Source organism: Camarhynchus parvulus, chromosome Z (genome assembly GCF_901933205.1).
Source record: "Camarhynchus parvulus chromosome Z, STF_HiC, whole genome shotgun sequence".
In the NCBI taxonomy this organism is placed as follows: Eukaryota; Metazoa; Chordata; class Aves; order Passeriformes; family Thraupidae; genus Camarhynchus; species Camarhynchus parvulus.
This window is the reverse complement of record NC_044601.1, coordinates 46768978-46796222: the sequence shown is the minus strand read 5'-3', so window position 1 is coordinate 46796222 and position 27245 is coordinate 46768978. Positions and strand designations below refer to the sequence as shown.

The window sequence follows — 27245 nt, the reverse complement described above, 5'->3', positions numbered from 1 at the left end:
GGAAGAGAGAGAAATTACAATGTAGCACAAAAATTACAATAAATATTTTCTGATAACTTCCAGGTACCCACAATTACAACAAATGTAAACTTAAGCAGGCATGCTACCTCCTTGCAGTCATTTTCTATTCACTGTGCCCACAGATTACCTCCCACAAAATTTCCACTACTACCCTTATCCAAATATACTTTCTTTAATGAAGCTTTTTACACTGCTGTCACCTGAGCAATATCTTCTCATAGAATTATTCAATGGATAGATGACCTAGTGGTTTCCTTCCACTTTGTATGCTTGCCTGAATGTAACTTATTGACTCTGCTTCACACGCCTTATGTTTTAGCACAGGATAGCATAGACTGTTTCACTTGGAAGTAACCTACATGATCATTGGCCAAGCTGCCTTACCACTTCAGGACTGCACAAAAGTTAAAGCATGTTATTATGGCCATTGTCCAAATGCTGCTTAAACGCTGACAGGTGCAGGCCATCAGCCACATCTCTGGGAAGCCTGTTCCAGTATTTAACCACTTAGCAAATAAATGTTTTCTAATGTCTACTCTGAACCTCCCTTGGCACAGCTTTGAATCTTTCTCACATGTCCTGTAGCTGAGTACCAGGGAGAATAGCTCACATCTCCCTCTCCAAAGCTTTTGCAAAGCTTTTGCAAAGCTTTATTAAGAACTGTTACCTACAACTAGTTAACATGAGACAGAAAAGAGCCAGGTTCCCTACCCACCTCCATCACTGCTACTTAAAAATGTAAATTTGTATAAACAGACTTTAGAGAAACTGTGTGGGCCTGCTTGCATCACAGGAAGACTTCAAGGACAGAGAGAGTTTATGAAGCCAGGACCATTATTTAAACATCTGGCTTCTGGATGACACACATAAAATGGCAAACACACTGAAATCCTAACCCAAAGAACTCCTAGGTGATGGTTCTACCTTAACTCTCTCCTTCCCGAGAAAGAAGGCAGTAGCATGCAGGACATCTGCCGCATGTGTGGAGTTGTGGTATGAGTTGGAGGAATGGTAGTTGGCTTCAATGACCTGCAGCCATGCCCGCAGTGTTGCTTCCGAACAGTTTAAAAACTCAGAGACCCCAAACCGGGCAAAAACTTTTAAGCCCAAATACACTAATGGCCTGAAAAACAATAGAAGAAAAAAGCACTGCTGTAAAATAGGAACTTGTGATATTCTAAAAGTGATACATTGAGCAAAGAAACCAAGACTTTTAAAAGGGGTGGGTAAAGTTTAAGTCTTTAAGTTGCATATCTATCACCTCTTAAAAGCTGGGCCAAGGTTACAAGTGATTGCATCTATCATCCTTTCAGACGTTATTTAAATGTTTTGTAGAAATTGTACAATTCCATTAGAGTTTCAACAATTCCAGTGGCTTCAGAAAAAACATCCTAAAACCCCCTTTTTTGTGTGTTTAGTATCTGTCAATCAAACAAAATTCCATTTATTTTTTTCCTGAGGAGAAAAAGCAGACTTTGAGCATGACATGAGCACATGCCAAAGACTAAAAGGTCCTAAAGCCAAAAAAAAGGTCAAATTTCAATTGTAAAGTGCTCTGTGGGTGTGGGTGTGTGTGTTTGTACAATGCTGGGAATCCCATGTGTGAAACAGTAAACGGAGTATAACCTTTAATCTTTTTGATTCTTAAATCCAAATCCACTCTGAGTTGTCTTTTACTCTGTGTTGCCTGTGAGAGAGTCCTATCCATCAGTTAAATTTTTCCCTCCTGCAAGATGTCCTACAGAGCCTGTGAGCTGAGAAAGGCATAACCAAGCCCCAACATCTGCAGATTAAAACCAGGCAAATGCAAATTTCTAAAATGGCTATTTTATGCAAAGAGAGTACATAAGAACGGGTAGTCTGTTTGATTCTTTGCATCTTAGAATGAAAGCAACTTTTCTGTCTGGATGACGTGCTTATTTTTGCGGTCTGCATGACCTCAAAACTACTGACGTCTGTTTTCATTATAAGCTTTAAAATCCCAGTCTGTTGATCCTATCACTGGTTTATCCTTCATCCCATTTTTTTATCCCTATAATCAAAAGCTACAGTTGCCTTAGATCTTCCCAAATTGTGGGATGATTTAGGTGAGGAAGGGGAGAGGTTTACTTTTTCCAGCAGGACCATTTGCACATGAGCAAGAAAAAGGGCCATCTGGAGGGCATCCAGCATGTGGCAACATCAGACTACATTGAACAGTGTCACTGGGACAGAGTGGATCTGTGTCAAGCAAGACAGCTCTCACAGATTTGCTGTGTCTTGCTGCAGTTTTTCCAGAGCTACAGCTCCTCAACAAAATTTCTCTGGGCACCCAGGGAAAGGAGTCCAGTACCTTTTATTTGTAACAGCCTCCAACTCAAAAATATTGAAGTCCCAACTTTCCTCGTTATCTAGGAGCTGTGCAATACAGGGTGGAACATCATTGATGGTGTTTGGTACTGGAAGGTGAGTATGGCTCAGGTTCATATCTGTTGAAATGGAATTTGTGAATTAACACATTTCTGGGTTATTCCCTCTACACTACCACAGCCCCTCCTCAGAATTCCATTTAGAAAGCAACTCTTTTTCAAGAAAAACAACTTTTTTTCCTTACATGAAAAAGTCTGTAAATGCCTATAATAGAAAGGTTTATTACAGAGCATTTGAACATAAACCAAAAAGATCAGTGAACATTTCTTTGAGTGACAATTTGTTTTTTTGCTAACATTTTGAAATGCATTATTTTAATTGTTTGAGCCTGTTTCAACACCAAAATTGAGGCATCCTGGCACTTCTGCTGCTGTCATTTAGACAGCCATTTCCACAGACATATATTCCACTGCAAATTAGCCTGAAGCTGTATGTTAGCAGTACTAACAAAAGAAGTGACACGTGCAAAGGCAAGTTTAAAATGGTGGCTTACTCTTAGAAAACACATACTCATTTCCTGACAGTCTTCTCAAGCCATCCTGAAAAAGAAAGCAAGTTTATCTTAGTTTTTTTGTATCACTACTTTCAAAAACACTACATGCATTTTAGGTACTATTCCTGGGTACTAAAAGAAGTGCTCTTATTGCAGCACTATAGCATAATCCTGGTTGTAGGGTCTTTCAAAACAAACATGAAAAGATCCCTAGAACACTGGTATGAGATCTCCAGAAAAGATACTAAATACACAGTGTATTGCCCACCTTGACCCTCTCATTGGCACCTCCATCATTCAAATCGGCCATTATAATTTATTTTTCATTTTCTTTATATTATTTTGGTGGGAATTAGCTCAGTGTCTATTAAAAATTAGTAAATCCATGACAAAATTTTGATAGTTTGTCTCTTGTTGCTGTTGCAGGACTAAAATTAGAGCTTGATTAAAGCAACCTCACTGATACACTGGACTAACTATAGAGCAATCCCTCTAATCCCATATGAGCTTCTAGAGTTTCTATAAAGTATCTCCTTCAGTATCTTCTGAGAGATAGATTGGATATAGTTTCTGGTGGCAAGTCTGTTCACTGGCGTCTGAGGATGAATGTGCACAGTGGACTGAAATGTGGCCATAGCTTACTACATCCTGTAGTACTGCTAGTAAAGAGTCCAAAATGCTTAACTGAAATGGTGATGAATTACAAGTCCCCTTCTCATTGCTTGGGAAATTTTAGCACAGCAAAGCAGTGAACTGTGATGTAGGACACTGGTCCAGCAGTTTCGTCTTTACTAATTTTACTCACGTTCATCAGACCTCCAACAAGATCACTTGTGTGAGGATCTTCATCTTTGGTACCTAACTGAGGGGAATAAAGTTCTGTTGTCCGCAGGATTTCCAGAACTCTGTCCAACGCCTCTGCTACTGTGATTGGGCTGTTTTCCTGGGCAGCGTTAATTATGTTAATAACCTGAAGGCAGATTAAGGAGGCAGGCAAAGAAAAGTGAACGGCACTTTTATTACAAAATTTTTATTCTTGTCTTCATTATGCTAATTCTCATCAAATGCAACGTAATTCCCCACAACCCCTGAAGTACAACTCTGAAAATGTAAATTTGTGCTCAGATTTCCTGGTATCTGTCTGCTATTTTTAACTGGCAAACTCCTGGGAAGTGGAAGTAGAACAGTGTGAAATAGTTGCCAGTAAGTGGACCAAAAACCAGCAATGACCTGGTACTTCAGCATATCCAGGTCTGCTCTGAAACAAATTATTCAATCCCTGAAGGAAAATCCAAACAAACAAACTCTTGGATGTGACTCAGATATACTGATATTATACCATGATATTCTCCTTGTAGAAGTCAAGGGCAGAGAGCAGAAAGTACTGGACTGTAGGAGAAGAGGATGGTTCTTTGAAACCCACACTGTGCCTCAGCCACAATCTGGAAATGCAGCAGTGACTGCTCCTGGCTCTGCCAAAAATGACAGGAAGAAAGTCCCAGTGCTGTCTTCTCCAGGAGCCAGAGGCTGCTGCACAGCCACTCCAAGCCTCCCTGTGGGTATGATTGAGGATAAGGAAAAGGAAAGGAGCCAATTGCTCTTACAGTCACAGTGGTGCTGGGAAGTAAGAGCTTGATGATAGCAAGAAAAGATAGAGAGAGAGGAAAAAATTATTTAAAAGTGGAAGATACCTGGCACCCTGGTGCGTTACAAGTGGCTGTGCAGCTGATTTGTGACAGCAGAATTTGTGTGGCAGAGTGAAGAAAGGCTGCAGAAAGTGGGGGAGACAGAAGATGGTGCAGATGCTCCCTCTTCTGCAGGGTATCTTGTAAATATCGGTAGTGAGAGCCAAGGTGAGACTGGAAGAACATCCTCCTACTCACACATGACCCAACAAAGCAGTGTCCTGCCAGAAGCCATGCATGTAGCAAGGGCACTCTTCTCTCCTTAGTATTCTTCCTTATGACTGGCATTTGGAATGCCATGATGAGATGTAGAAAGTGCTAATAAAAACAAATTACTTATATTACTCTGTTAAATACAAAGTGCAGGAAGCCTCTGTCTGTCCAGAAACTACATACTTCCCTAAGAGTGCAACTTGAAACTCTGGAGTTTGTGGAAAAGTCAGTCCTCAGGACTCACCTTTGTGATAGGAGCTTCTATTGTCATAGAATGAATCCGTGCCATTGAGGAGTACCGTCGGGTCTGTAAACTTGGAGCTGCCATTAAAGAGCCACAGAGTGTGAATCAGATGACAGCATTTGAAGAGTGCAGAAGGCTGGGGCATAGCACAATGAAATACAGACTCTCGTTCCATTTCTCCTGTATCTCTCCCACTGCAAGTTCTTCATTGTTTCATTTCTTGTACTGTTGTCTGCCTCCTTGGCAGCCACCCCTCATTTTTGCTGTCAGATTTTCCATCCATCCTTCACTTCAGAATGGAGTTGTACTTACACTTCATGCCCTTTGACTGCAGTGGATCTCTCTCAGACATGGCTTCTCCTTTAAGTCTGTGTGTGTCCCTCATCTTGGTGGTACGGTTGCTCTAATGAAACCCCTCCTTCTCCCCACAAGCAGTGCTTCTCTCGCTACACAGAGGGGCAGAAAGAAATCTCTGCCACATTGTTCCACCCCAGTAAGCAGTCACAAATGGGGTCAGAAGTACTGCTCTCAAGTAACCAGCAGCAATAGGCTCCTTCATGTTAAACATGAATAAACTGAAATATGTGTTTAGGAGCACAAGCTGCAGTTTTCTAAGAGAGGTGGCATTAATGCTTCACCACACACTCTTTTAATAAGCCGCTTCTGTCCCTTGGTACAGTCACTCCCCCTCCCTCTGAAGGCATTCAGCACTGTCATGCATTGTATAGCAATGCTGGTGCTTATGCTGGGACACTGCTTTGCAAATCAGAAAGAAATTTTACAGGAGTTATTATAAAATGGAGTAATCTCTGTTTAACCAGCTGTGAATCTGGTTATTCTTTTGTTCTGCAGTTTTATTGCCCAAGCCAAGTCTGTTCTTTATTTATTTATAAATATATATTCATGTATATTTACAGTATTTTACATACAGTTTGCTTTCTTACCATCACTACTTTGAGATGTTATTGACTTAACATCAACTGAGTCTTTCCTTCTGTTCTTGCACTTGTAAGAACCAGATTCTGTAAGTACAAAACAAAAGCTTAAAAATGTATAAAGTAAAGCCTCTACAAAATATCCATCTAAAATTTTGGAAATTTAATTAAGTGATCTTAACAATATCACACAAGTGGGGGAAATACTGCAATTTCTGCACATCACAACAAGGAACTTGCTGTCTATCAATTTAAAGCAACTTGTCTCAAGTCACCTGGAAGGGTCTTTTGCAAGGAAGTCGAGATGCCTTATGGAACAGGAGTCTTGCTTCACCTAACTTTAGCTCCCTAAAAGCAGCAGTCCTGCAGGCTGCCACCATCTAAGGTTTTCAGGAGAGATGTCTCAGGCAGGTGGGCTGAACCCCTTGTGTGAGTTCTTTTTGCTCCACTCTGACCACTGAACAAGCCTGAGTTTAACTGCCTAAAACTTTAGCCAACTGAGAAGAGCCCCATCTTACTCTACACTCTTAAAGCCAAAGCATAGTTCAGACTCCAACAGCTTTTGCTTTTATTTGCAATAAATATTTGTACCCTGTGTTTAAGGAAAATCTAACATGCTGAAAATTCTTAAACAATCAATTTAGTTCTTCTGAATATTAGTTATGCAATAAACTTTTTCTTGAAATGGCTGTTTGCTAAAGCCAGAGAAATTATCACATCCAGTCAAATTCAAAAGCTGGATGAAATGACAGGAAGGAGTTTAAAAAAAAATAAAGCTGGTAGAATTTCATTTTTCTCCAATACATTAAAGTCTGCACTCTCCCTTACGTTTTAAAACAGCAACTATGCTGTTTCCAAGAGTGGAAAGTGGTGGTAGTACCCATTCCCAAGGTATCTAAAATGCCACTCAAGGATCAGAGACCCTAGCAGGCTTTCAAAGCTGATAAAAGCATTTGAAGAGTCAAAAGTATGATTTTGATATTCTTAACATAAAGATGAATTTTCATTCTAATGTCACAAGACAGGATGTATGCAGCCTCTCTAGCAAAATAAAATGTTAACATACAAGTCTCCAGAATTAAAAATTCATCCATCCTAAAAATTACTGAGATAGTTTCTGTCTTAATTCTCTTTTTCTACCACAGACAGTTTGGGTCTTCTTTGTTGTAGTCTGAACTGGAGAAATGGAAAGCATTTTTCTCTGTTGACACCTAAGATCAGGGCATAGCTAATGCATGTTAAATAATTTTATTTATTCTTTCACTAACATGTGGATGACTTTATCATAAGGCACTTCAGTGGGAGCAAGCATTTACACATAAACATAGCTGTGAGTGGCTGTAGCTGACAAAACAACTCTCCTTGTGTTAAATACCAACTAGCAAGTCAAATACTTTCCTAGTGCCACCCAAAGAGTCACAGGTGCATAAAAGATACTCTCTGCCGTACTGTGGTTTCATCTGTAAATATTTAAATGCCTACATAAAAATTTTTTCTTTACCTGGTGAGCAGAGAATCTTATCATTCAGGTTGTTACAAATCTCACATCACTGCAAATAGCATGATACACATGGATTACTCTTCTGTGCTCGTCACATATTGGTATATGCCCATGGTTCTGAAAAGTAATTCTTGGAGCACAGCCATGGACTGCAGGGAAGGATAACCTACATCACATGCTCTGAGACTCCCTACTTTCACTGCAATGTTGTCATCAATATGGTGTCATAGCATGGGGCTTCCCAGTCCTGCTGAAATCTGTCACAATAATGAGCAAACTTAAAACATTAGCAAACTAATATAAATGTGTTAGTAACAAGTGTCCTGCTTAATTTATGGGCTTCCTCACCTTCCTGTTTGCAGGACAGAAACAGTGATAAGAAAATCTGCTTTTGTTACAGGGATACAGGAGCAAATGGTTTAACATACTGTGGATCAGTTCTGGTGGCAGCAATGGGAATGAGGACAGCCAATTTCATATTGTCTCTTCTTCCTCCTGCCCATTGCTATTTGGCATCACAAAGCTCTCAGATGTTTGTATGTACTCTTAGGCTCCTTGAAAGAGCAGGGGATGTCAAGCAGTCACGTCCCATGCTCTTAATATGTTATATCCTCCTCCCATGTGAAAACCAGAAGCTGCCTGAAATTGCACAGCAATGTTGTCTCACCTTTCATAGCAGGAAAGGCTTCAGGTGCCAGAATGTAACAAGGCATGAGAAGCTTTTCACTCATAATTATAAGACATCAGTCTGGCTGGGTCCACTAGAGTCACGAGCTTAAAATTGGCCTTAAGTACCTCCTTCTTTAGGGAAAAGGGGTATTCCAAACCCTACATAGCATTGGAGGAAGGAATTATTCTCTCATGCTCCACACTTCTAGTCAAAACCTCTTTACAAAACTCAAGGAGGGCTGGAGTGTGGTGTCTGTGAGTAAGCAAACCTACCTAAGACACAAGACAAGGGTTGCAGACATGCTGCAACAACTCTGTGCTGCCTGGAACTAAGTTGCTCAGGCCTGGACACCTCAGAGACAACTGTCTTAGCCTGTGCTGGGGCCAAACCAGTGGCTTGCTGACAGGTCCTAAGCTTGGACACACCGTGGCAGGTGTGCTGGCACAAATCAGCACATTCCACATTTCAAACACAAAGAGGTGCTGAGGTACACCAGCCACAGGATCAAACACTGAACTTCAAATGCACAGCAAGAGGTCTGCACAGGAGACTCAATTATTGATGACTACAAGTCCAATTCATGGTGTGGTATCAGAGGCAGCTGGCATCTGTCCTTGGCCATCAGCTCTGACTACTGACCGGACAGGGGGAAGAGACAACAATTCATTCCAGCAGAGAACCCCGACACAACCCCCAGGACAGAGGAATGTAGAGGTAAATGGTAATATTCTAACCTGACTGGGAATTGTCTCCTGTGTACTTATCCTCATGGTGACTCTTGTAGAGCTGGAGATAAAAGTAAAATATATATGTAAGAAAAAAGAATACAAAAAACTTTAAACAGGCTGCATTCAACACTGTACATATTCAGCATTTTCCATTCAGCTATCTAAAAAAAATTGTTTGGCAAAAACTCTTCTTCAGGTGTAATTAGATGTAGAGAAATCATATGAAAGCAAACAGATAGGCCATGCAGAAAATCACAGATACAAGTGCTTTTATGTACTGAATTCCTCTTTAATGCCTGTGTTTACAAGAGAACTGATACTCATTTAGGTAGTGTTTTGAGTGCAAATTGCATATGAACCTGAAAGAATAAAATAAAACCTACAACATTATTTTTTGTCCATTAAAAATGTGTTTCTTAGAACTATTGAAGCTAATTTTGAATGCATCCTTTCATGGATAACTGATAAACTGGACTTCAAAAAACTCAATTTTAAAAACTATTCTCCAGGAAATAAGGCGTAGAGATAGTTGTCGTTCATCAGACCTTTATTTTCAAGTAGTTTTTAATCATTCTCATGAATGAATAATTAAGCATGAAATCTTAATTCTTTGTTCTTCTGAAACATTTTAGGTAGCTTCAACAGTAGGTATTTCAAGCTTTCTTAGAATTTAGATAGGATATTTCCATATATTAAAATTTACAGCTATTGCTTGGTCTGCAGTAACATAGATTAAATGTTCCTCAGCTTTTTCATTCTTCTCAAAAACAAAAGTACTGTCCAGTTCATGACAGTTTAATACCTGCTAATCACCTCACCCCTTTCCTTTGTTATGTGATTAGAAGAAAGTGTTTTGCTGTTGATAGGAAAACTGACCAGAAATAGCAGTTCCTCAAGTTATTTCTTCAAAATTGGTGTGCGATGTATATAAGTATAGCTAACGGAGTCAGAAAAAGACTAGAAATAATGCTTACTAGGAATAATGCTTACTTTTTTACTGCAGTCACTAGAGAAGATACACATACCCTCTTACTTCAGATGAATAATTGTCAGTGCTTGACACTGTAATTACAAATTATTCAGTACACATAATATTTAGGAGTCCATTACTGTCATATGGTGACTGGTTGCTCTGACCAAATCCATCACCTGCCTGTAGCAAAGCTCTAGATTGCATGGAAGCATGAAATCCATGGTTGCAACCTGTCAGTTAAAAGGAGAGTATGACAAGGTTGTACTTGTGTTCTCTTAGTGGTCTGTATAATTTTGTGACTGTGCATGCTGCAGGGTCGTCATGGGGATTATTCAGGAAAGAAAGGGAAAGAATGATACAAATTCTCTTTTCTGTCATTCTTGCACACCTTTCGTTTCTTCCTTTCTGCTGTGGGGGGGGAGAGACAGAGGGTGAAAGGAGAAGAGAAGAAAATGGAAGTTTTCTTCTTTCAAATTCAGGCATGGCTTTTTGTAACCAATTAAAAAAAAAACAAGAAAGGGAAACCCTTTGCTCATGCTCCATATAATTCTTGTTCAGGGGAGTGTAAGAACTGACTCTTCATCCAAAAAAAAAAAGATTGAACACCTCTCTTGTAACCATGTAGAAACTCAGAGAAATAATCTCATCCAAACAGAGTAAGGTTAAGGAAATCTCATCAAATATGGTACAGTGACAAAAGGCATCTGAGCTGCTTGTTCTGGCCTCATCCTGGAGCTTCTCTCAAAGCCAATGGATATATCGCTGTCTACTGCACAACTGGCAGAAACATAAGCACAGTCCTCCAAATGCTTTACTAAAAAAATAAACCACATTTCTGTTCTGAATACTTCTCTTCCCCTTCTGCAGGCATGTCCTAAAAGAGCCATGTAAGGTAAGTTATGAGGGCAGTTACACAGTTAATCTTGGGTCAATATGTTCTTGAAAGAAACAACACCTCTCATGTAAATTTATGAATGTGAAAACACTGGGCTCTATCCTGCCAGGTCTCAAATTGACAATGGCAGCATTAATAATTACCTAGGCTCAGCACACGGGAATAGTCACATGAAAGTCAATCCTCATTCATAAATCTTCACTGTAAGAATACTTAATGCTCTTTTAGGTATTTTTTTTTCCATACATAAATTTAACATGCTGGGTTTTTCTATGTGATAAATCTGGCATGGAAATACATGAAGGTTCCAGTGGTCTCTGATATCCCTTACAGAGGATGTTGGTACTGGCAAAAAACACATATACTTTTTTTAAGGTGAAAATGTATAATGGTGTAATGATATAAGGATGTTTTGAAGTCAACATATACTGTCTGAATGCTGAGATCAAGCTGTTTAAAATTATATTGATTTAGTGAAACATTAGACATTTGACATCAAAATTTGTACTATGACAACTTTTACTGCTCTGTAACTTAAGTACATATTTAATTTGATTTCCTTTTATTCTTCCATAAAGATTTATCTGTAGCTTGAAAAGGAACCCAATTTTTTAGTCTAAGGAATCATTCTACTGCTGCAAGTATTAAGGCATGGATATTAGGAAAATTGCAATGTCCAGGATCTCCTACAGGCATGAGATATTTCTGTGACAGAAGCGAAACAACAATTACATAGTTCTATTAAATACACCTTGTTTTTTCCCCCAGGGGACCTAAAATCTCCACAGACCATACTTTCTGTTATGTTGCAGTCTTTAACCTTTGTGGCAAACCTCTGTATCTGTGGAGAACCTTTTGAAGGCCATATTCCCTGGGATCACCAAATGTGTAAATCTTCCCAGGTCTGTGGTGCTTAATTTACTAGTAGCCAGTATTAAAAAGACAGGAATGGATACTTTCCAGCGGTACAGGAGAATATGAATGTTGTCATGGACACAAGTCCTTGTTTCCTAATTTCCTTTTTTCTCACTAATAAGGAGAGGCTTATGGGGCACATGAAGTTCAAGGGCAGCATGGGCTGCAGCAATCATGAAGGAGTACAAGATCCTCCTCAGGGCATTGATGAGGGCACACAGTAAACTCACTACCATGGACCTCAGGAGAAGAGACTTGGGCCTCTTCAGGAACCTGCTTGGTAGAGTACCAGGTAATAAGGCCCTGGAGGGAAGATGGGCCCAAGAAACCTGGTTAATATTCAAGGATCACCTCCTCCAAGTTCAGGAATGATGCTTCACAACAAAGAGAAGTCAGAAAAATGCCAAAAGGCCTGTGTGGATGAACAAAGAACTTGTTGACAAACTCAAACAAAAGAAGGACGCCTACAGAGAGTGGAAACAAGGACTGGTAGCCTGGGAATAATACAGAGAATGTTTGAAGAGCCAGGGATCATGTTAGGAAAGCTAAAGCCTGATAGAATTAAATCTGGCCAGGGACATAAAGGACAGCAAGAAAAGCTTCTATAGGTACCTTGGTGAATTAAAGAAAGATTAGGGAAAATGTGGTCCCTCTCTGGAAGGAAACAGGAGATGTGGTTACCTGGGACACATAGAAGGCTGAGGTACTCTCTGACTCTTTTGCCTTGGTCTTCACTGGCAAGTGTTCTATAGCTACATGCACTTCCCTAGTCACAGGAGGTAAAGGCAGGGATTGGGAAAATGAAAACCACCCAGTGTAGGAGAAGATCAGGTTTGGGAACATACAAGAAACTTGAAGGCGCATGAGATCACAGACCTGATCAGCATTTGTGAGTCCTGAAGGAGTTGGTGGAGGAAGTGGCTAAGCGGCTCTCTATCAGATCTGAGAAGTCATAGCAGTAGTCCATTGAAGTTTCCAGTGACTGGAAATGGGGAAATTTACTTAACTGTCATTTTTAAAGATTAGAAAAGGAAAAAGAAAAGCCAGGGAATGACAGGCCAGTCTCACCTCTGTGCCCTGCAATCCATGGAGCAGATTCCCCTGGAAATTATGCTAAGGCATATGGAAAATAAGAAGATAATTGATGACAACAAGCACAGCTTCATTAAGGGCAAATCATGCCTGACATATGTGGTGGCCTCCCACCCTGGGTGGATAAGGGAATGTCATCTAAGTGGACCTGTGCAAAGCACTTGATGCTTCCTTGCACGCCCTTGACTCTACAGTGGAGAGACCCAGATTTGACAGGCGGACCACCCAGTGGGTAAGGAATTGCCTGAATGCTTGGGCTCAAAGAGTTGTGGCCAATGGCCAGGAGTCTGGGTGGAGAGGAGTGCCAAGTGGTGCTCCTTGGGGCTCTGCACTAGCGTCAGGATTACTCACATCTTTGTCAGGGACACAGCCAGTGGGACTGGGTGCACCATCAGCAGGCTGGCTGATGACACCCAGCTTTGCGATATCACAACTGCTTGAGGGACCACAGCACCACTGCAGGGGCCTCCAGCTTAAGAGATGAACCTGCAGGAGCAGATCCAGAGAGGGGCCACAGAACTGACCAGAGAGCTGTAGCACCTCTCTTATGTGAAAAGGATGAGAGAGTTGGGGTTGTTCCGTTTGCAGAAAAGAAGACTCTGGGAGGTCTTTTAGCACCTTCCAATTACTAAAGGGGCCTACAAGAAAATAAAAGAAAATTTTACAAGGGTGTATAGTGATAGGACAAGAGGCGATGGTTTTAAACTGAAAGAGAGTAGGTTATAACTAGCTACCAGGAAGAAATTCTTTACTCTGAGGGTGGTGAGACACTGGAACAGGTTCCCCAGAGGAGTTGTGGATGCCCTGTCCCCAGAAATTCAAGGCCATCTTGGGTGAGACTCTGAACAACCTATTCTAGTGGAAGGTGATCCTGCCTGTGACAAGGGGATTGAAACTAGGCGATCTTTAAGGTGCCTTTCCAGTCAAATCAATCTATGATTGCATGATTCTTACTGGTATAAGCAGTGCAATCTACAGGGCAAAGAAATACAAAAAAAATTACTTTTTTCTTATATTCCTACTGCTATTTTTTGCATATGGGTACAAGTTTGTAATACTTATTATCTTGCATTAAGAATATCATATATACACCTCCTTGTACCAGTCTTTCAGCTGTGTGTATAATATAGAAAAAGCCATTAGATTATGTCTTACTTGCAAATCAACATCAAAGCAGCTATAAATGAAACAACAGTTATGAGGTTTAAACAATGAATTAAAAATACATGCAACTTTATCACTGTTTTTATAAAACTCTGTTGCACTCTAGCCTGAGCTTTTTAAAACCTCTTGTGACTGTAAATGATATATTGCTGCAAATACTAAAACACGTTTTAGTTCAAAGATTAAGTCAGTTTAAAATACCATGAATCTTATTTTTCAATGATAGACATGCAAATTTCTTCCAAGAATTATGCAGAGTTCTCCTTGATTTCTTACTACCTACCTCCACAAGAACTTGTGCAAGGAGAATGGTTTCAACAGTCAAATGCTACCCCCTATGAAATTCTTTTAGAAGTAGTGGTTTTCCAGTAATGTGTCAATATTCAGTATTGTTCTACTGAAGAAGGGGCAACTAGACATACTAGTGACTTTCTAAATACTTTTCATGCCTAAGTGTCTTTACCCACATGACAGATAAAAGCATATAAAATTCTAAATAAAACAAGATACATAACCCCTCTCCTAAATGACATGGAAACATATCCTATTTACAGAGCACATGCTTGGTCTAGAATGTTTCCAGCCACTCTCTATCTCGCCCCTAGAGACCACATGCCAAAGACAGGCTTCACTCCTTTGCTCACAAAAGTCTAGACTTCTTTACTCAACATGGCACTTACTTGAGTATTTCTGGGGCAAAGTATGTGATACCATCATTTGCCTCAGACACCATCAGAGGGATGAAGCCAGGAGAAGATGACAGCAAACAGCTCCCCACACCACCAGGTTTGTTGCAGGGGCAGCTGGTGTGGATTTCTGTCTGGACTGCAGAGACCCAGCTCTGCCACTGCTGCTGGTTCACTGGGGTCATGGCTTGAGTTGCATCCTGCCACAGCACCTGTTCTGGCAGGTGTGTGAAGCCTCAGGGCCAGCATGAGGGCTGCACTTCATGTAAGTACCACACCTATCAAACCTTGGGGCCACTGAGCACAGGTTGGCGAAAGTACAGCAGATCAGACTGGCAAGAACAGCCCTACAAAACAGGCCCTGGACTCCCTTTGAACTGTGATCTGTATTGCTCCACAGTATCAGGGACTCAACTCATGTCCATGCTCCAGAAAATGAAAGATGGTCTTAGGAGTCCTACAAACAGAGACTAATGCATGCAAATGTTGAAATTTTCTTGCTTGCTCCAACAATCAGTGAGAATCTCATCGACAATATAGGTCACATCTTTTTGGAAAAATTTGTAAGCCAAAAAATATCAGTTCACTAAAAGCTATGAAAATTATCACATGAAAGAAATACAATACCTGTTTGTTGTTTTCATTGGTACAATGCAGTCTTTTGAGGGACACAAAGTGTCTTATTTTCCTAACAACAAAAATTATCACTTGTTACTCCATCACATCATAAAGACAGAAGTGAAGTGATATGTCACTATTTTCTAAAGGAGAGATCTCTAAGCCCTCAGGAAAACCAAGATACCAAGCCCAACACCAGCAAGACAACTGGGTGACAAGCAGTCCTTCAGTGTGACATTGAGGTTTTTGTTGTAGGACACCTGATACTTCTGTTGGTCCAGGAACTCTCCTGCAAATCTGGGAGCAGAATTTGGCAATATGTCCGTTCTAAACTGCGAAGGTGGGAATATATACAAGCACACACACAAACACGGGGTTTCCCAGTTGCTCAATACATGGAGGTTCATTCAAACTTACAGATGCAGAAAGCAGAGAGAAGGCCCTAAAACCCAGAAAGCAATTATGTTCCGGACAAGTTAGTTACCCTCCTTGACCGACCACAGGTGTTATCTTCACGTGCTGCTGGATACTGTCTCCTGATTTCCTTCTTGCATAGTAAACTCCTTGCCATTCCTAAAGAAACACATGAAACAGAGACAGCATCTGAGCATACACAGCTTGCAGTCAAATATTCATTTATTACTGCATAGTCCTTATGTACTACATTATTTTTATTTCATAGTCGTATTTTTAAAAATTGTATAAAATTAATGTACTCTCAAGTATAACAGAGAGAGACAGAGTGAGCAGCATCTTTAACTAACATAAGGAGAGTATAATTATGTTCCTCTTGGGAGAAGGTGTTTTTTACAAGGAACTTTAGGTATCATCTACTTAAAAAGGTGACAAACATTCTTGCTAGGTGTCACCATAAGGAGCAGTGGCTGCAACAGATCCAGAGGATATCGCTTGGCACCAGCAGAAATAAGCCCAAACACCATTCAGCTTTTGTCAGTTGTCATGTGATATATAAGCTAAACGTCAGAAATCCTTGATCTAAAGATGTCCTCCAACTAACCTCAAAGAGGAAATATCTTAAGGAGGGAACTACCTGATAGCAAGGTAGGATGAAGCTGGAGAATGAGTAGAAGATACCTTTGAGCAGACAGTGCTAGCTGCAGGGCAGCCCATATAAATGAGGAGAAGCACAGCAGGAGTGGCCTGTAGGTATTGCTAATGAACCAAGGTGGACCTGCAAACAACTCCAGACAGTGACTCACAAAGCTCAGATCATTGCTGGACATGACTCAAAGGTTCAAGAACTCCCCAAAGGTCTTGAAGCAGAACGTGAGACAGGGAAGGGCGACAGGTATTTCTGCAACCCAGGGGAGATGGGATAAGAGGCTGTTGCATGTATTAGGGGAACATATTGCCAGGCCCATTGCCTCAAGGACAGGAGTTCACGGTGCACTGCAGACATTCTAACTGTAGTTATTAGGAAAGCAATTGGCACCCCACTGGGTGCCAATACATTTTGGTGCTTTAAGTATGCAGTCAGCAAGGCTCTGCTGTTTGACAGAAGTTACACATTTTGGTTGGATGATTCAGCCACCTGAGAGACTGACTGAGGGACAAACTGTTACATTCCATCTAACACAAGCTCCATGGCCTCTAAGCAAAACAGAAACACGGAAAACATTCTGATACTGATCTTAAGCCAGCAAATCAGCAGTTCAGTCAGATCCTAAAAGCAAAGCTAATGAAATCTATAATCACTTGTCTGTGGCATGGGCTGTTATGCTTACACATCTGAGAAACACAATTCTGGTCTTATATGTGTACTCGTGAAGAATACATCTAGTGTTCTTAAACCTACAGCAATAAAACCAAATCAGAATAGAACTCTATAGTGATTTCACAAGAGTTTGTCATATTTGCTTACCTTTCCTTTTTTAATAAATGTGTTTATGTTGTCCAAAAGATCTGCAGAGTTTTTATCACTTTTAGGTAGTTCAGTAAGCTCCTTGCCAATAAGTTCTCCCTTGCAGTACCCCATCATCCGTTCAAAGGCTGGATTAACATACTGCCAAAACAAAGGTACATTAGGACAATATTAAAAAAAAACTTATTTAAAAACTAGTAAGTTATATATAAGTATCAAAGTGTGAAAAGTTATATACTAAAACCACAACAACACATCCCTACAATTCAGTGTTTCTCATATAAAAATATTATGTAATGGTGAAACATTTTATTCAAGTAAGAGAAGGCAATATGTAATCTATCAGAAGGCACAGAAAGAGAATTAATGCAGGTTTTACCAGAAACAACATTACTAAAAACTATAATTTCAGTGAAGTTACAGAAGGAAATTCTTGTAAATTCAGCAGGCATCAGTGTGCAGCAATCAGAAATTAAGCAGTTCATTGCACAAGACTTTCTAATGGGCAACAAAACTAAAATATTGATATAGAACAGGAACTACTGAACCAAGATCTCTTTGGGGTCCCTCTTCAAATTCTATAAAATAGTTAACATTTCCCCCCCTACCTGAATGACGTGATCTTCACTGGTTATTTCTACAGCTTCCTGACAATGGTCTAATGCCGTAAACACTGCATTACAAGCCCTGCAAGTAGCAAATGATTAGCACATTAGTTTTTTTGTTAGAACATTTTGTTCACTATAAATACGTGATTAAATTGTACTTATTGATAGATGAACCACAAAATAGCAGTTGTTTTGACTAGACCATGCCACAATCTTTATTATGACTTTTTCAGAACATCCAGCCTCAGACATCCCTGTTGTTAACGTGCTTTTACTGCAGATTACATTGTAAATGTGCTCATAGGCGCTGCTGCATCTTAAGAGTATGTTTGTATCTACACACATGCTCTGAACAGCAGGATTGAACAATTAGCAGTAAAAATAACACATTACTATTACATCAGAAAGTTTTGTGATCATTAAAGATTGGAAGCACAAAAATCATGACAGCACATATAGACAAAGTTTTAGTACAGCAAGTAGGTTGGCACTATCAAAGAAACTGTAATACAACACAGTTAAAGGAAACTATTTGACCCATCTCAAAGTTCTAATAAAAAAAATACCAATTTTCCTTCTTCCAAGTAATAATACAGTGACTTGATTTCCATACACCCTCATCTTTCAGGACCCAGATAATCTTTGTTGCCTATTGTTTTCAGGGCTATCCTTGAACTAATGCAGGAAAACAAAAGCCTTATCTTCTTGGAACAGAATTCAAATTGCTTAAATTATGACTTACACAGGATGGCATTAACATTAATATAGGCTTCTAATACTAGGGAAAATGTATATCTCATAGAATCATAGGATGATTTGGGTTGGAAGGCACATGAAGATCATGTAGTTCCAAGACCCTACCATGGCCCGGAAGAGTGAGAACTGGAAGAAACAACTTAGTCGTACTTGCTTTGATAGACATCAGTGCCTTGTCTTTGATTTGGTCTGAAGACAAACTAATTATCTTCTATATAACTCTCATTTCAGGGAGCTAAAATGCACCAAGCATAAATATTCCTGTAACAGTTATTACCGAAAAGAAACCTCTTGATTCTAGGCTGCATAGTAGGGTTTGAATTAGTACCACTGACTAGAGAATTAAGAAATACAGGACATTACTACTTCTGCTTATTGTGGAAGTAACTCAAAACAAAATAGGATACACAAAGACATATGCAGAAACACAGACATGCAACCATGTGGATGAAGATTTGTGGGAAAAAAGTATTTTGTACAGAAGATGACAGAAGTGTTTCTGCTCATATAATAAAAGGAGCTTGGAGTGTAATTTTATATGTGATTTTCTAGCAATTCAAGCTGGTTCCCAAGAGTGATTTTGTGCTGTGTGAAGGAACTAATTTGTCTCAGTGATAGATGCCTGTCTGGTACATCAGCTGCTAACAAATGTAATTACATAGACTTTCTGTAAGAAAACACACAGATATGTCTGCACTATTCAAGCCCTAGTATTTTCATTTGATCTGGCAAGCAAGCCAGCAAAATTACAAGTGTAAATGGCCCATATCCCCTTTAATTAGCACACAGATGTCCAACCAAGTCTCAAACCAGAACCAGCTATGTGGAAAAGTGGAGTCTGTGCTAGGAATGGAAAGACACTTCTGACCACTGACATGACCTCATTTACGTCTCTCTGGGGCTGGTGCTACTTTTTTATCACATTTCTCTTGTGCCTGAACATGTGACATATCCTGAGTTTAATTCTATCAACTAACTTTCTCCATTCTCTTCCCTTTCACTTTTACAAAGCTTTATAGAAGACCCCCAGATCATCACCTAGCAGCACAGATGTGCAGTGCAGCACTCTTTTCCCCACCTAATTAAACCACACAAATGAAAAAAAAAATTATACCTGAATGCCATAACCAGTATCAGCTCTGATTAGTTTTTAATGGCATTTCTCTATTAGGACAGAAGTAAGGGGAAGACATTCTTGCTGAGTTTTAGAAAACAACTATTAAAATGGTGTAAATCAAAATCCAATTTTTTTCCCTGGAATTCTACTGTCATTGCAGTTTGTGTGCATGAATATGCAATCACTCAAAATGTAAAGTCACTTTGGTATCAGTTTGCAAAGAAATCTTAGAAAAAATCATCTTCTGAAACAGAGACACTGAAATCTGTAGAAAAGTGATAGTATTTTCTGTAGATGCACTCGAATTAATTTGTGCCACAGAGAGAACAGCCCTTTCTCTGCATTTCTTTCCTGTAGTTTCATATGGTTGCATTGCAAAAATATCTACATGCATGCAAAAGCACCTATATTAAATACAAAATTAGTCACACTAAGGAAAAAGTGCAGGTGGGAATGAGCCCCATTTAACTTCTCAATAACATATAAAACTGTGCTCCTGGCCTGCCAAGTCTTGGCCAAGCAAGAAAATAAAAACTCAGAGCTGAATCAAGATTGCATTCAGTTCAAGCCTCTGAATATGAAAGCTCAGACACACAAGATCAAGGATGACTTTATAAAGTTTTACCATCACATAAATTCACAGCCCACACCTACACTGACCAAGATTTCTCAGGGTACCAGTTAATAAGGCACTGAATTTGTCCTTTACAAAAACACAGAAGGAGGAAATATAAAAGAGTAGTGTATTAGTTGACATACAGATGCAAGGCACACAAATGCTTAGCTGAGAAGAAGCAGAAAGTAACATGATGCAATTGTTTAGACCAAGAGGTTGATGTTTGCAGTTTCTCACACCTCTACATACCGTAATTTGAACTGAGATCGCACTTCCCCATGTTCTATTTGAACCAGTTCATTGTAACAAGCAGTTACGCTGCTGTTCTCCATGAATTGCTGGAAGACAAATCAAGAGTACATGAAATAGGCTGGACTAGTTTTAAACTGTTATTTTTGTTTCTGCATCTAAAACTTTAACTTTTTTAAAGGAAGCTGGCATGAGGCCAGCAAAGGCCCACAGGGGCGATAAAGCACCTTTGCTGTGAGACAGGCCAAGAGAGCTGGGACTTTTCAGCCTGGAAAGGAGAACACTGAAGTGGAGAACATATCATGGCATATAAATATCTGAAGGGACACTGTAAGAAGACAGAGCCAGCTTCTTTCCAGTGATGCCCAGTGATAGGACCAAAGGCAATTGGCACAAACAGAAACAAAGGAGTTTCAGGGAGCCTGAACATCAGGCAACACTTTTTTTTACTGTGAGGGTGACCTGGGCACAGGTTACCCCAGAGAGGCTGCAGAATCTCCATAACTGGAGATGTTGAAAAGCTGTGTGGCATGGTCCTAAACTTGCTTTAAGGGGTGCTACTTGAGTGGGGAGGCTGGGCAAGATGACCTCTAGAGGTCCCTTCCAACCCCAACCATACTTTCTTTTCTGGTATAAATAAGTTTTTGTTGTACCTTTTGTGTTGTGAATAATAATCTTTCCCTCCGGAATGAGTTTCTAGTTTTTAAGACTACACAAATATCTAAATACAAAGCAAGTATAAAAATGCGAATTCCTTTGCTGGATTTTCCTGTTTGGTTTTAGCAACCCACTAAATACTCCAAAAAACCCCCAAACACAGTCTCACAAAAAACCAGTATTGCCTTGATGTTTTATTTTGAATGTCTATCCTTAATTCAGACTGGAAATGGAAAACCTTAGAGACATAAAACATACATGCTAAAAAAAAAAGAAAGAATAATATATTTGGCATTTTGTTTCCAAGCAAATATTGCAGCTAAAGCTCCAAAAGTGAAGTAACTTTGCTTCTCAAGCAATCTCACTGAGCTGTCACTGTGAATTCAGAAGTACATAAAGTAAGAAGCATCTGACTGCAGTGAAAAAAACTTTTACTCCAGATAGGAGAGAATGTTCTCTGTTAGGTCTAAAAGGTCTTGTGCTTGGTCCTGCTGAAATCAGAAATTTTATGTTGCTACAAAAGAAGTATGTTCTCTGAGTTCAGTTAAAGTTTATTGATCAATCACATGCACTGATTTTAGTTATCACAGGAAATGCCGTGTTGACACTAGTTCTCACAGCACAGCTGCATGAACAGTCCAGAGGAGCATGCAAATCTCCAAAGAATAGCTTTCAAGGAATCTGTGCTTCTGTCCTGTATGAAAAACTGTGTTTTGGAGACCAGTGGCTTAATTCCAATTGTGAGTAAAATATAACAAAAGTAACATTAAAAACAACTGTTGGCATGGGTCTGTTCCACTCCTTAATGTTGACATCTTAAAATATTTCTGTAACTTTCACCTCCCATGCTACAGAACACATGGGAAAAAAAAAGGTACCATAAAAAGTTGGCAGAAACAAAGCAAACAATGTTGTGTTTTTGTATATCAAACAACCTGCTAACAAACTTCTCTTCTAAAGCAGTGTAGACTAAGACTTTCAGGTTTTGGGTGCTCTTTTAAATATTCAAATACTAAATGGCAACCTATTTTAGGAAATAGACTTACTAGACTATGCTAAGTCTCTTTATAAACTGAATTTTATAGTAGTGTGTTTTACTGAAAAAATTTAAGCACTGCTGTTCAATGACAAAATTCTCGGCATAAATCCTTTGCTAAGAAATAAGAACTGCAGCTTATCAAAGTGCTAACCATGCTCTTAACTGTTGTATAGTCTTCTGCAGATGTGCAGAATCACTTTATCTAAGTTCATAGTGCTGATGCTGGTCATTCGCTGGCTGACTCACAACTGAGAAATCAACTGGGACATGAAAACAGCAGGAAGCATTTATTTTTCTAATCTGTGCTTCTAATGTGACACAAGAATAAGAAGATTTCTGAAGTTGCAGATATTAGAAGGTAGACAAAACACTTTATTTTTAAAAAGCTTCATATTTATGCAGTACATTTTGATTTAAGTAACATATACTTTTAAATTATTTCTTACTTCATTATAATGGGATTCCACTGTTGTACTATGCAGAACTTAGTACAAGCCACAAGAATTATAAACTAGGAGTAATGCATTCTTTTTTTTGCTTAGCAATAAGAATTCATTTCAATATTAAAGACTCCTTTTATTCCAATCTAGTAAGTTTTAACAGTATCTGGTCAACAAGAATCAACATTTGTTTAGGAAAAGAGGTTCAAAATACAAGACAAGGTTGTAATTCAGTAACTGCAAACATTAAGATCTCCTGTTTGCTGATTTAAATCATAGCTAAAAATCAGTCAGGAAGCTAAATTGCTTATTCAAATTAGCCCATCCTAAGTAGGCCACGACTATTAGATTTATGAGGCTGAGAGGAAAAAAAAAGCATAATTAATGTCCTGGATTAGCAACAGCATTAATACACAAACACAAGAGTTGTTAATGATATAGAGGGAAAATCAGCTGTGATAAAATCAACTTTCTTAAGAAGAAAGAAGAAAAACCAGAAATAAGTCAGCATAAAGAAAAAATTATGATTTAAACAGGTTGCAATTTTCCAAAAATAAATTTCATTTTTGCTGATGAGGAAGAGACTCCCTGCAAATACCACCTCTCTGTTAGAAGAGGGGTATTTTTAAATCTTTGTGGGGTAATGCATTTAGTCCCTACTGATCCCCATCCAAGCAAAAATAATTCCTATGTCCACCCCACAGCAAAAAAGAAATTTTGACATCAGATGTATTTTAAAGTCTTGAAAATACTTTCAATAGGCAATTATTACATTATTCAAGCCCTCTGATAAATGTGGGGCAGCAAGAGAGAGTAGTTAGCGCAGCTGTCAGGTGCAAAAAGATTCTTTTTTCCAAGGCAGAGAGTATCACTGAGCTGGGTCTCACAGCCACAGAGTCTCCTCTGACTTTACTCAGTACTACACCTACAGTTTTAATCTAGTTTACAAAATACATTGCCCTGCATTGTGTTCAAATGAAACAGTAGACCTGAGAAGTAATAAACGTCTCTTTGAAAAATATTTAAGCCAGAGAGAGAGAGAGAGAAACTACATTAATAAAGCACTAGCATTCTTGGGCTGACCTTTCTCTTAGACTCACATTTCCAATTTTCAGAGCATCTAAGTGCTTTAGAAATGCTTTGGCCCCACAATACTCTTGCAGTACAGGCAAGATCTTATACCTCTATTTTTGGGAGATCATCTGAAAATGGTAATTCTGGTTCATGTTCTGCTGTATAAACAAACTTGGGCTGAATGTGAGTTGGCTCAGACACTGGACTCAGTATGAGCATAAGAGAATGAGATTTTTGCCTGGGTTAATTCCATCTCTTCTCTGATTTTCCTTACTACAGTTAATTTTCCTAAATATGTACATTTTAAAGAAAATATATACAGTTAATTCTTATGTACTTCTTATGCCTAAGTACACATCCTTTCTTATGAATGGCTAACTTAAAAATGCAGCTGGTTTATTTTAAAGTAACATAACATTAATATCCAACCAAAGCCACTCACACAAATGTTGGGAGAGGGTAAGCAACCTAGATTTTCAGAGGTGAGAACTCCTGCCTTTCTGCTTTTTCCTACAAAGCCCTTTGAGGAACAGTATGAACAGTTATCTTCCCTTCTGCTTCTGGTACAGGAGTATCTCTAACTCTGTACTAAGAAGAATTTGTGCAAACCAACATGACAGACATTACGGGGGAAAAGAAATCTTCACGAGCTGGACCAGGTTTGTAGTCCCTTTAGAAGAGGAATCCCAGCAGCCTGAGACACATGGAGGGGTCTGGGTGATGAGCCGGCATGCTGTGATGTGTTAATCAGAGCCTCCCACCCCTGTTTCTTAGTGCAGTCATAAAACACCCGCTACCCAGCCAGACCACAAGACGGTAATCTCCATACAGCTGCTATTCTGAAAGGACTACTTAGATCACAGAGCTTTATGTTTCATATGCTTCTGGAATACTCCTGAAAGGAAAACTAAATCAACAGCCACTGGTTTCTTATCAGCAAATTTCTAACAGAAGAGGATGTGTACTTTTCAATTTGAGGAAGCAGAAGTGTCTGTAATTTATGAAGCTACTATGTTTTCTATATTACATAGGCAATTTATACATACCCTATCAAAGCCTGCATCAAGAAGGGGGAGAACAGAAGTCTCTTCTTGGTCAGCAGATCTACAAAACAAAATCACACAATCACAGAATTATTCAGGTTGGAAAAGACTGTTAGATCATCGAGTCCAACCTCTAACCCAGCAGTGCTAAGCACTGAACAGCAGTGAACCACTTCCCAAGTGTCACATCCACACATCTTTTAAATACCTGCAGGGGTGGTGATTCCACTGTCCTGGGCAGCCTATTCCAATGCTTGTAACCCTTTCAGGGAAGAAAATTTTCCTAATGCCCAGTCTAAACTTCTCTTAGCACAACCTGAGACCATTTCCTATGGTCAGATCCCTTGATATTTCAGAGAAAAAACAGACCCCATCTGGTATGGAGAGTATTCCCTCCTTTCAGGTACTTGTAGAGAGAAATCAAGTCTCCCTGAGGCTCCTTTTCACAAGGCTAGACATCTCCAATTCCATCAGTCATTCCACACTCCTCAGGACTCATGTTCCAGATCCTTCACCACCTCCACTGCCTTTCTCTGGACTCATTCCAGCACCTCAACGTACTTCCTGTTGTGAGGGGCCCAGAGCTGGACACAGGATTCCAGGTGTGGCCTCACCAATGCCCAGTACAGGGGGACAATCCCTGCCCTGGCCCTGCTGGCCACACCATGACTGATCCAGGCCAGGATGTCATTGGCCTTCTTGGCCACCTGGGCACAGCCTGGCTCATGTCCAGCTGCTGTCAGCAGCACCCCCAGGTTCTTTCCAGCCACTCTGCCCCAACCTATGGAGCTGCCTGTGGTTGGTGTGACCCAAGGGCAGGACCCAGCACTGGGCCTTGTTGAACCTCACACCATTGCCCTCAGCCCATGATCCAGCCAGTCCAGATCCCTCTGCAGAGCCTCCCTGCCCTCCAGCAGAGCAGGACTCCCACCCAGCTTGGTGTTATCTGTTAAGTGACTGAGGGTGCCCTCAATCCCTTGTCCAGGTCATTGATACAGATATTAAGCAGGGCTGGTATATTATTTACTATAAGGGGACACAACACTTGAGGATTAGATGGCATGAATCTAACACAGTTCTCTAAACATAATGAACTCAGTGAGAAGAGCTTTTCCTTAAATACATACAAAAAATCTTACTGTTACAGAAGCTGGTGCTACAGTCTTCTATTATAGGTATTTGCAGCTTCTATACAACTTGTTACTCCTACAGCAAACCTGACAGATTCTCCAGAGAAGTCCTGTATCTCTCTACATACACAGAAGGGGATTGCAAAAAAAGGTACGAAGAAGATAAAAAAGACATTCTGTGATATCTTATGAGAAATAATCTAAAAAAATATTATTAAGATAAAGGTAAAGCTAAGTTGTAAAATCTTGTTCAGCAGCAAATTTAATTGATTTTCAAATCTTGGTAGTAATAGTTCTCCTGCCACTCTATTTCTTAATATTATAATTTATTTAGGAAATAAATAAAAATGGTAATGGATTCAATAGTATGTAGGAGTTCTAACAAGGGTATTTGAAGATATTTGATAAATATATATTTAAGTCAATAAGAATTCTTCCTAAATGCATGGGTTATGAATTATTGAATAAAGGTTTAAGGACAACATTCTGGTGAATTTAGCATCAGCTGGATTGAAGTTTGCCCCATCACCCAGTTCAATAAACAACAATTTGTTATTTCTCTAGTTATTTCCTTTAGTGAGTAATACACACCTTTCTAGTTTGGATATGTATTTTCCTTTCCTATTAGAAATAACACATATCTGTCTAGTTTTCTTACTATAAAACCCATCATGAGGTGACAGGAAAATACTGGTCGGCACTAAAGGAAATATGTTGAACACTCAAATAAAACATCAAACATCACTAGCCCATTTCAGATGAAAAATACTACATTTACTCTGTAAGATTTGCTAGTAAGATGCTTTCTGTTATTAAATAACTATTATAGACTAGGTAACTGTTCTTATAAAGTAAAATTAAAATCTTTCACAAACCAGTAATACTTACGTGCGTGGAACCACAGCAAGTATTACAGTATGCTCTGATAGCTCTGTGGCACGAATAGACCTGAGGAAACAAAAATTTCTCAGTTACACTGACTGCTTTCTCAATATTGCTCTGAGTAACTTCACTGAAAATATAAATGAAAGTCAGGACTGAAAGACACCACTGAGACAATACGATAGTGCACTGCCAAACCTAACTATCCCCATTTAGACAAACTGTTTTCATTTTGGCACCAGATTTCTCATTTTGCTCTATGGAGGTAAGAAGGCAAAAGCTCCAAAACCTCAGTGTACAAACATCACTTTTCAGACCCACTCTGATGACCTAGCAAAGGTTTCCCCTGTGTACTCGGCTTATCTGGGGCAGACTGCCCTGAATGCATGAGTTCAGAAAGGTCAGTACATGAAAAGCATCTTGAACGCCCTTGACTAATTTAAACAAGAATCTCTACCCCCTCTCAGATTTACCACTGTCTTTCTAGACATTGCAAAATTTTGTTTAGGA

General features: G+C 39.5%; 1 protein-coding gene across 2 annotated transcripts in view; it reads right to left on the bottom strand.

Annotated features, from left to right (window-relative positions):
- PDE8B (phosphodiesterase 8B) overlaps nt 1–27245 on the bottom strand; it is a 70753-nt gene that overhangs the window by 7852 nt on the left and 35656 nt on the right. For both annotated transcript variants that reach the window (XM_030968196.1, XM_030968197.1), the window contains exons 4-17: nt 26742–26801; nt 24727–24784; nt 20471–20559; nt 17733–17811; nt 17125–17265; nt 15727–15815; nt 15252–15312; nt 8906–8957; nt 6010–6087; nt 5066–5142; nt 3729–3893; nt 2924–2969; nt 2354–2489; nt 946–1144 (exon numbers count right to left, since the gene is read on the bottom strand). In XM_030968196.1, the coding sequence (XP_030824056.1) occupies nt 946–1144; nt 2354–2489; nt 2924–2969; nt 3729–3893; nt 5066–5142; nt 6010–6087; nt 8906–8957; nt 15252–15312; nt 15727–15815; nt 17125–17265; nt 17733–17811; nt 20471–20559; nt 24727–24784; nt 26742–26801 (1330 nt within the window). The remainder of the gene's footprint in view (nt 1–945; nt 1145–2353; nt 2490–2923; nt 2970–3728; nt 3894–5065; nt 5143–6009; nt 6088–8905; nt 8958–15251; nt 15313–15726; nt 15816–17124; nt 17266–17732; nt 17812–20470; nt 20560–24726; nt 24785–26741; nt 26802–27245) is intronic.